General features: G+C 29.6%; 2 protein-coding genes across 3 annotated transcripts; both read left to right on the forward strand.

Moving 5' to 3' along the window:
- Positions 1–1029: 1029 nt before the first annotated feature.
- On the forward strand, positions 1030–2911 carry LOC134273570 (uncharacterized). The gene is made up of 3 exons (XM_062755763.1): positions 1030–1088; positions 1788–1879; positions 2433–2911. The coding sequence occupies exons 1-3, from the start codon at positions 1080–1082 to the stop codon at positions 2773–2775; spliced, it is 444 nt and encodes a 147-aa protein (XP_062611747.1). The 5' UTR covers positions 1030–1079; the 3' UTR covers positions 2776–2911.
- A 2699-nt stretch (positions 2912–5610) lies between these two features.
- On the forward strand, positions 5611–10358 carry LOC134273571 (uncharacterized). 2 transcript variants are annotated; one of them, XM_062755764.1, is made up of 4 exons: positions 5611–5628; positions 8859–8919; positions 9347–9438; positions 9514–10358. In XM_062755764.1, the coding sequence occupies exons 2-4, from the start codon at positions 8911–8913 to the stop codon at positions 9839–9841; spliced, it is 429 nt and encodes a 142-aa protein (XP_062611748.1). In that variant the 5' UTR covers positions 5611–5628; positions 8859–8910; the 3' UTR covers positions 9842–10358. The 2 variants fall into 2 exon arrangements, 1 of the variants encoding a protein (XP_062611748.1); XR_009993442.1 differs by lacking the exon at positions 5611–5628 and having other exon boundaries at positions 8881–8958.
- Positions 10359–10648: the final 290 nt, after the last annotated feature.

A 10648-nucleotide genomic window follows, 5' to 3' on the forward strand; every position in this document is an offset into this window, starting at 1 on the left:
TGTTTTATATTTTCATTTAGACTCTAGAGCATTTAAATCCAAAGAGAAGAAAAAGAAGAGATTAAGATGGGATATGTCAGTATCTTCTGACTTTTTTTTGGTTTGCAAACACGATAGTAACGATTGCAAGCTTTGCATATAAACTCAGTTGTTCAAGGTCTCTTTTAATATCCGATGAGCGTAATTCATTTGATACACACAATAAGAAATTAAGATATCTATTTCTATTATTATTTTCTTTTATTTAATTTATGCACACATTTTGTAATAGAGAGTCGTAAATATTTAAAGTCAAGTTCAATTCCCTGAAAATTCTAGTATCATTCTTAATCAACTGATTTTAAACATATTTTATTGAACGAGTCAAATGGATTGGAAACAAGTTCTTGCAACTTACAAGTTCCTCTCCATAAATATAACAATATGTCATGCAAATAATACATTAAAATATGATATTTATAATATTTTCAAGTGATACAAGTTAATTACAAATCAGTTTAAAATCTACTTGTTTCAGTAATAAATCTATGGACAGCAGCAAAAATATTAGTTGATACAGGCAAACTGATTAAAGGGTACAAAAATACTACGTTTATTTGCAATAACTCTTTATTTTTTTCCCAAAGATGTCTTTGATAAGAGACAATTTTAACCTCATAATTACTTTTTTTCTTAAAAAAGATAGATTAAATTTGCGTAAGGGTTTCAAAAAAGTACCAGAAACTTTAAACTGCGCTTTACAACTATTACTTTATTGTTGAGTTCAGCAGTTTTATTGGAACTGATGAGAGCAAAAATTGCTTTGACGGGTTAGATCGATTTCGAGCAGGTCTTGTTCGTATCAAATCAATACAAGTATACCCTCTGCAACCCCTAATAAAATTCATACTTCAATATCTTTATTTAACTTTAAAAATCATCACTATTTAATGTTTTGTTAAATAGTTTCTACTAAAATTTGATATGATTTATCTTAAAGACATTTTCCGATTAAATAGGTTTTAAAAATGTTTTATATTTATATTTAGACTTTAGAGCATTTAGAATCCCAAAAGCGAGGAAAAGAAGAAGATTCAAGGATGGGATATGTCAGTATCTTCTGACTTTTTTGGTTTGCAAACATGATAGTAAAGATTGCAAGCGTTGCATATAAACTCATTTGTTCAATATCTCTTTTAATATCTGATGAGCTTAATTCATTTGATACACACAATAAGAAATTAAGATGTCTATTTCTATTATTATTTTCTTTTTTTAAATTTATGCACAAATTTTGGAATAGAGAGTCGTAAATATTTATAGTCAAGTTCAAGTCCCTAAAAATTATAGTACCATTCTTAATCAACCTATTAAAGGGTAAAAAAAAATACTACGTTTATTTGCAATAACTCTTTATTTTTTTCCAAAGATGTCTTTGATAAGAGACAACTTTAATCTCATAATTACTTTTTTTCTTAAAAAAAGATAGATTAAATTTGCGTAAAGGTTTCAAAAAAGTATCAGAAACTTTAAACTGCGCTTTACAACAATTACTTTAATGTTGAGTTCAGCAGTTTTATTGGAACTGATAGAAGCAAAAATTGATATGATGGGTTAGATCGAGTACGAGCAGTTCCTGTCCGTATCAAATTAATATTATAAGTTAACCCTCTGCAACCCCTAATAAAATTCATACTTCAATAACTTGAATATTTATCTTAAAAATCATCACTTATTTTGGATTTGTTAAGTAGTTTCTTCTTAAAATTTGATATGGTTTATCTTAATGACATTTTCCGATTAAATAGGTAAGTCTCGATCATATTGGATATCAAATAACAGCTGGTCAGAGAATTGCTTTCAGAGTGAGATATAACAGGAGAGGAAATGGAAAACCTGGGTAAGTTTCTCTCTCTTTTCATACGAATATTTCTCAGTTGAATCAATACGCAAGAGCATGCTTTATTTATGTCTTTGGACAATTTTCTAAACGATGTAAATTATTGACAAACAAGTTGATGAAACAAGAATATCAGCAGTTTCGTTTAATGTCATAATTTTGGAAATTCTATATTTGATACTTTGACCTTGTCAACAAACAATAATTTATCATTGAGTCAAATGCTGATTGACCTTTTTCATACTAATTGTTAGTCCATTATTCATACCTGAATTGATGCTGGATCTTTCCATTATTTCCCGATCACGATAATGAGCACATGGCAGGTGTGATCGGTCGGCAGGTGATGCCCACTCCCCCCATGGCACATGATCCCACCTCTGATATTTTGGGAGTCCTCGTTTGCTCTGCTACTATTTTGTATTGTTTTATGAACATTTCATTTTGAATAATAATCCTTGTCTCCATATGTTTCATCTCTCTCCCACCCCCCCCCTCTCTCTCTCTCTCTCCATATTGTCATCAATTTGTAATACTAATATTTACTTTTCAGCGGAATGGCCATAAATTTTAGACAGCAGATGGGTGCAGGGAACGATATCATTCTGCATTTCAACCCAAGACATCCAGCATATAGTATAGTTCTGAATTCGTTTGTAAATCAAAATTGGCAACAAGAAGTTATCACTGATGCAGAGGAAGCGGTATTTTCTGAGGAGTTTACGTTGTCATTGGACATCATAGATGAAAGAAATGTCTTGGTCAGAGTCAATGGCGGAATATTGACCACTTATACCTGCCCGATCGATATTTGCAATACAAATTTCATAGAGTTCTCTCCTGAATACAGGCTTATTGAAGAGACAATTGAAAATTCACAAATTTGCAGTTCGTAAGAAAGTTAAAGACGAAAACTGAAATGATGAAGTTTTAACAAAACTTTTTATAAATTGTGTTTTCACTTTCATAAAACGTATCCTTAGTTTCTGAAAAAAATGAATTATCGGCAAATAAATATTTTGCTTAAAAAATCTTATTTGTTTTAAGGAAATATGCAAAGATTGTACAAAAGAATTGGATAACATGATGAACTGGAAAAAAAATTAGAAGAATTTGATTGGTATGGTCACTCAAGCAGAAGATGTTCATTGATTCCAACAACGGAATTCCTCTAATCTATTTATAGAAATGAAAAAAGTATTTTTGGTTATTTTTATGTTAATATTAAGAAGGACTGCATCTATGCTCCTAATTTTCAAACGAATATATAATAAAACATAATGCAAAAAGACATATTTCACTAGATAATTGTAGTGAGCATTTAGAAATAATTTACCTTTTCGCCTTTATAAATGGTTGTAACAAAGGCACCTTAAATATAAGATTGATACTTAAAAACAGTTTTTCTAATCTTAAAGATGTTTAAAAATGTAGATTTAAAAATAGCGCAAAATTTAAAAAGAAAAGGCCAGATGCCATATAAAAAGACGAAATGGTATTTTAAGCTACAAAATGACAAAATAATCAGACAAAACCGGGATTAAACCAAAATCGCCTGCGAGTGAAATTTATATGGAAACCACTGCACTAAAATGTTTAAGACAGCATCGATGTTTACTTGGAACTCATTGTCTAACGTAACAAACAACACAGGTTAAACGTTCATTTTCTTTCTTCACAGTGCTGAATTATAAGGTACATATATCAAAGGTGGACGGGCATTTTTTTTATCATGAATTGATAATTTTTTCGTATTGATGTGATATCTCAAAATATTTTTTTAAAATAAATATTTATTAGACACCGAGAGCAAGAACCTGTGGCTATTAACTAACTTTGTTCTCAGTGCTCGAGTTCATGCATGTTGACATGAATGTTATATTGAAATGACGATCGAGACGAAATTATGAATTGAAATTTCTGCATAAATGATATTGAAATATCTTAACAAGTTAGTTCAAAGATTTGATATAAGATGCTTAAAAGTAATTCTATGAGGTTTGACCATTAAGTCTCCATTAAGCTCAGCTTAAGGAGGCTAGGCGGTCAACAAATTATTTTCTTATCAACCGCCAGATATAACTTAAATTTTAGAATATGATATCTTAAGCTGCCAACTATCATTTGGAAAAGAAAAAATCATTAATTTTAATTCTGAAATTTGATCATTTGATTACATTTTTTTATGGAGCTCTTCCTCTAAAGGAGATAAAAATAGTTTTAAAATGGACAAGACCGCCCAGCCTCTTTAAAGGTGGCTAAATAGAAGCTTAATGAAGTTTTGACATTAAGCACCTATAAGTTGCAACTTAATGGTGGCTTAAAGGAATAAACTTCTTTAAACGCCATTAGCTCACCATTATATTCATTTTTATAAGATTCAAGATTTTTGGAAGTTTTAGAAAAGGTCTTATTAAAGTTGAAAATGGTACCCTATAATAGGAAAAAAAAAAATAATATAGTTTTAGAGAAATAACATTTTCTTGAATCCAGCCTTAGATACCAATGATTATTAGCATGATATGAAATGAGAAGCATTTGTGGTGTCTTGCAATGATAGCAAAAGCCTTTTAAACATGACAGAAATAGAAGACAAAAAATACCAAATAAGTATAAAAATCATCACAATTTCTCTGAATGCCTGGCTACCTATCGTTTTTTAACCTAAAATATATTTGTTGATCAATTTGCAATTAGGAAATGCATAGCTGATATTCCGATTCGCTTTTTCTGCAAAAATATTGGAGATGTGACGATTTTCCCTATATTATATGATTAACTTTAATCTTTAAATTAAAAGAAATACTGTGGTTAAATTTACATAACTCTGTGGATTCAGAGATACTTTTATGAGTATTTCTGATTACTTAACTGCTTATTTTATAAACCTGAGGATCAGACTACCTTAAAGGTGGTCTTTCGTCCTGTGAGCTAGCATTATGCTGATTGAGCAGAGCCTTTAATTGCAAAACACCACAATGACTTTTAACTTTTATATTTAAATAACTTAATTTTACTTGTAAAACATCATTTGATTGCATAAAAGATTTTATCCATTTTGTATGACATAACTTGCCTGCGTTACAATTTTTAGTTACATCAAAAAAACTCGACTTAACGTCACTTTTAAAATTTAATCAATGTGAAGCCTTATTCTGGGGGTGGGGGTTGTCTCATTGTCTACACTGAAATTAAATTTTAAGTAATGAAGCGTATTTCAATTTATATTATACGATATAACAAAACTTGGGGCAGTTTACGCTTTTTTATAAACCGCTTCACGGTTTATATGGCGTAAACTGCCCCAAGTTATGTTATATCGTATGATATAAGTTGAAATAAGCTTCATTCCTTAAACAAATTACTGCAATCATTAATTGACATTTAACAAGTCTAATTATGACTTTCTCAAACATTTCCTGATTTCTTTGACGTGATTATTTCGGTAGTAAATCTGCACATTTTATTTGTAAATTTATTAGAGATATTCACAGCTCATACTATTATGAATTGATTTACCATTTCCATGACCCCGGTACCTGATCCAACCTCTTATATTTTGAAGGTCCATGTTTGCTTTGCTCCTATATCCTATTGTTTAATAGCATTTATGAATTCAAATGGTAGATGCGCTTATTTTATGAGGAAAATTTTGTTGCTGCTATTTATGTTGGGTTAGATATAATATAATTTAGATCGAGATCGGGATATCTCAAATTCCCCTCTTTTTCCCTGGATCCTAAAACGAAAGCCGAAAGGTACATCAATTTTGTAGCAAAAATTAATTTAAAAAAAACATGCTTTCAATCACGTTTGTTTCTAAATAATTTCAGGATATATTATCGACAAATGTCTGATTTGATGACTAGATTTATGGATTGATATGGTCTTAATATCGATAAAGCAGGTATTTTAGATAAGTTTTTTTCATAAAAATCAGTACCTTTATTAATTTCTTGATTTATTGAATATAAGAAAAATGTCACTAATTAACAGATACAAAATATTACTTGAAAATATATATTTTAAAAAATGGGATTTTTTTCAGAAAAAAAAATTATCAAAAATCTGCATATCTAAAGAAAATGCATTTGCATAATTCTGTCCTTTTGGTGAAAACAATCATTGAGGAAATAATACATGTTTATCAATGAGGGCAAATTGGACTTTGATGGTCTCTGAAAGACTGTTCTTGAAAGCATAAAATGTATAAAGACAAGACCCCGATAATATCGGCCATTTGCACTGTATATACTTTCGGTTTCAAGTCTTACTACTTGGGCAAAATAAACAAGGAAAAAAACTTACCAGAAGCTGTCGAGGTCGAGCTTGCCCCTCATTGATAAATATATTTTTTTCTGCAATAATGGTTTTTACTAAATAGATGGAATTAATTATTTGTTCAAGAAAAATACATTTAGAAAAAAATCTTGATAAATATTTTTTCAAGTGAATATTTGTTATCAAGTGATACTTTCTGTCTGTTAATTAATAATATATTTATCAATTGTAAAAGTTTTAACTTTATAAACCACAGATTTTGGAGCTTTTTCAAAAATAAATTTTTCGACATGTTGACCTTTGACGAAACCTTGAACATTTTCAATGAAGAAAGATCTTTCTCCTGGATCAATGTTTGTTTGGTATCCTTATACCGTATAAGCAGAATTTGTAGCAATTAAGGATTTCATTTTGATATTATTAGAGAGGATTCTTAGATCGCGGAAATTGAATATTGTTGTCTATTAGTTGTGTTTTAATCTTGAAAGCTTTTTATGTGATTACTTCTCCCTGAAAATGAATTATCGATTTTTAATGAATAATCACTTAATTTGCGTATTGGTAAAATTTACACTTATATGGTATATTCCTAATTAAAAGCTAAAACATGCTTTAGGAGAGTGGGAACATTGATTTTGTTATTCGTATAAGGTGTGTCAATGCCAAGTTTTAGTTGTTTAAGATTTCTTTAAACGACTTATTTCAATCAATTTAGGTGATTTAAATAACCTGATTCTTTATTCTCTACAAAACAAAACCATTCAGGTGTTCTGAAGACCATCAACATTCAATTTTTAACAAAAGCGACTCCATTGCAAAAAAAATTGAATTTATTAGTACACGTGTACTCCAAAGGGAAAACTTTTTCAAATCAGATTTTAAATGTACTTAAAAAACACACTTTTGTCAATATACAATTCTTTTGATACAATGCCCATCTAGAAAGGTAACCGAATGTTAATTAGTATTTTTAAAACAGAAAATTTTGAAGTGTATCTTTATCATTTATGTCTTTTGCTTTGTGTATTATTTAGCAGGTTCAAAATCTGCTATATATTTATTGATGTATACTGAATAATGTGATGAAGTTGCTGAAATGAGATATATGATAATCGCGTTTGCTCTCAGTCATCCATCGTATTGAAAATATTTTTGAACAGCTAAAGAATGTTCAGTAAGGTCCTGTGGATGAAGCGAAGGTGTGGAACAAAATATCTTGATATAAATGGCCCAGAATTTGGAGGATATTGATTAAATTAAACGCAAGTGAATAAAGGATGATATCAGCTTCTTTGTGGTAATGGGTTAATTAAACACACATCAAGTACTGTAAGCCAACTTTTATTCGCGATAACTTAATTTCGCGATTTATCGCAGGTAAACTTTATTCGCGATGATAAGCTTTCGCGATCAAGACTTCAAAAATATGTTCTACGCAGCACAGTTAAGGTTACGAATGGAAATATCGGCGATTTTTTAAGATAAAAAATACGTACTTTATTTGGACGGGCGATTATTTTTAGGACTTCTCTGATATAAAAAAAAATGTATTGTGGTTTAAATCTATATGTCGGGGAAATTTGATTTTTTTTTTATTTAGGCTTGTCACGTGATGTCGACGTCACATAATTTTAGCAATTATACTTGCAGTTTAGAGGTCATCTATAAATTCCAATATTGCAAGAGCATAACCAAGTTAAAAATCTTACTTTAATTTATAATCCTTTTCAACTTTATATCTAGTTTGTAAAAAGTGCTGCGAACCTATATAGATTCCCTTTTTTAATAGCTAAAATTTAATTTGTTGGACGGCAGGTTGAATATTTTGCTGGTCAAATACATTAAATTTAGCCATGATTCATTTATTTGCAAGATTTCATGAGGTTCGCAACACTTTTCAAATACATTTATGCTTTTTGAGTAAATGTGCAAAAACTTGTCAAGATACATTGAAGGTATGCCCTTACAATAAATCGATTTATAAGGACCCTTCCATTACTTTTTCAATGAATCTGCATACAAACACACAACAGTATCACTTGTTAGGAGAATGTACGGACAGTTTATCATTAAAATACTAAAATAAACTTTGCATCCAAGTTAACGGTCTTTTATTAAATTGCAAATAATATTTTATTTGAGAACAAAATACATTTTTCATTGTACAAAATGTGACTCGATCAGCCTCTCGCTGTGTACAAATTGCGTCATTTTTGCGAGATGACGTCACATTGACAAGTGCATTGCGATCGATGAATCGTTTATATACTGTTTTGTGGGATTTAACAAACGACAAAACTGCATGTTATAGTAAGTTTGTATGTAGTATACAGCTATCCAGCTGTTTGAAATAGCAAATGAGTTAATTTTGTGGTATTTTGAAGACCTTATATTCATAGTCATAGTGAACATTTCCCGTAGAAATTAGGCCCCGCCTTCTTACTGTAACCTTAACCTCGGCAAGCCTCGCGAATATATACACCATTTCAACTCGTTGGATAAAGCCAATATCAAATCACACAATACAGATATCCTCTATCTATCACATTTCAATTATAATCTCATTTTATTGACTTTTCTCTTGTAGACTCCAAGTACCATACACATTATTAAGATTCTTGATATTGTTTAAGTGGGTATCCGAAAAAGTAATTTTTATTTAAAATCTATGCATTTATGTGTTTATTTATTTGAATTTAGAACATGGAAACTTTCACAGAGGATATATAAAAGAAGATGAAAATACAAGGATGGGATATGTCAGTATCTTCTGACGTTTTGGTTTGCAAAACGTGATAGTAATAACTGTTAAAGTTTTACATAAATTCATTTGATGAGGATGTCTTTGCTTGTACTGATGACAGCATAAATTTATCTGATTGATCAGAGAATTAAAAAAATATTTTTATCGTTAATTAGTCCAAGTACACAGAAATTTGATTATGTACTCTAACTAATCAAATTAATGTTATCTTTAAATAATTCAAGGTACTAGTATCATCAATTATTTGATTTCTTTTTGTTATTATTCCCTACTTAAACTTTGTGTTAATTGTATACAATCAGTTATCAAATTAATGTCATAATTAATAGTAAACAAAGAATTCAATTACTTGATTTCTTGTTAATAAGTCCCAACTCAAAATTTTATATAGTTTATCTAATTTCCATCTTATGATTAAATAGATCAGTCTAAAACATATTGGACATCAAATAGAGATCGGCCAAAACATCACATTCAGAGTGAAATATAACAAGAAAGGAAATTATAAACCAGGGTAAGTTTTTCTCTCTCTCTTTCTCCATTTCTTTATGAATTTATATTATATTTAAATAACTTATTTCATTTTTAGCGGAATGGCCATAAATTTTAGACAACAGATGGGCGAAAGGAACAATATCATTCTGCATTTCAATCCACGGTATCCATCATATGAAATAGTTTTGAACTCTTTCGTAAATGGAAGATGGCAAAAAGAAGTGTCCACTGGTGCCAATTCGACCGTATTTTCAGATGAGTTTACGTTATCATTGGACATCAAAGATAGTAGAACTGTTTTGGTGAGAGTCCAAGGCGGAATATTAACGACTTATACCTGCCCTCTTGATATAACCAGTACTGAATTCATAGAGTTTTCTCCTGAATACAGGATAACTGAGGAATTAAAGGCAAAATTGTAGTTACAAAGAAAGATCAAGATGAAAACTTATATTATTGAGTTTTAACGAAACTTTATACATAGTTAGTTTTATTTTCCTGATTATGTATCCCCAGTTTCTGAAAGAATTCCATTTTTCTATTTCCAACATCTGATTTGTTTTTAACGAACATGCAAAAATTCAAAAAATTGGAATAACCACCTCCAGTGGAAAAAGGGATATTAGATTAAGTTAAATTTTATTGTTACAAACAATGAAATTTTCCTAATCTTTATATAGAAATTACAAAAAGGTATTTCTGATTTTTTTGGTTATATTAAGAGTTTTGGGGTTTGGGGGGTTTTGTGCTTTCGTCAAATAAAAATATGCGAAAACTTAATGTATAAAAAACTACTTTTGCCTACTAGAGATACACGTTGCATGCATTTAGAGGTCTCCATATGAATACTCATCCTTATATGTGATCTCATTGCATATGAAAAAATTTATGTTTTCTTATACTAGAGACATAAAAAATAAGACATTTATCCTAAATACACCAATTTTTTTTATTTCAAAGATAAAAAATAGATTTATAAGAATAGCAAAGAATGTGCAAAGAAAGATACTCTTTATGTTAAATAATTTGCAACTATGAAAACTAATTCGATCATCATCATTTAACGATATTTAATTAAACTGCTTTTCTATTTTTTGTCAACTTCTATCTATTTAATAGTAACTTGAGGAGAACTGCCAAATTTTCATCTTCGCTAGCTAAGTTTCTGATACGCTACTCTCCTTATGAACCCTTGGCATACTGTATTGATAGAAGTTGTTTTTTTTTTC

This window comes from Saccostrea cucullata, unplaced genomic scaffold (genome assembly GCF_032062105.1).
Source record: "Saccostrea cucullata isolate Sc308-1 unplaced genomic scaffold, CSIRO_AGI_Scuc_v1 ctg8446, whole genome shotgun sequence".
NCBI classification, from domain to species: Eukaryota; Metazoa; Mollusca; class Bivalvia; order Ostreida; family Ostreidae; genus Saccostrea; species Saccostrea cuccullata.

Bases quoted from the DNA above. Each gene is read 5' to 3' on its own strand.
- LOC134273571 (XM_062755764.1), top strand. The intron at 9,439-9,513 runs GTAAGTTTTTCT...TTTCATTTTTAG, and splicing joins AAAGGAAATTATAAACCAGG to CGGAATGGCCATAAATTTTA.
- LOC134273570 (XM_062755763.1), top strand. The intron at 1,880-2,432 runs GTAAGTTTCTCT...TTTACTTTTCAG, and splicing joins AGAGGAAATGGAAAACCTGG to CGGAATGGCCATAAATTTTA.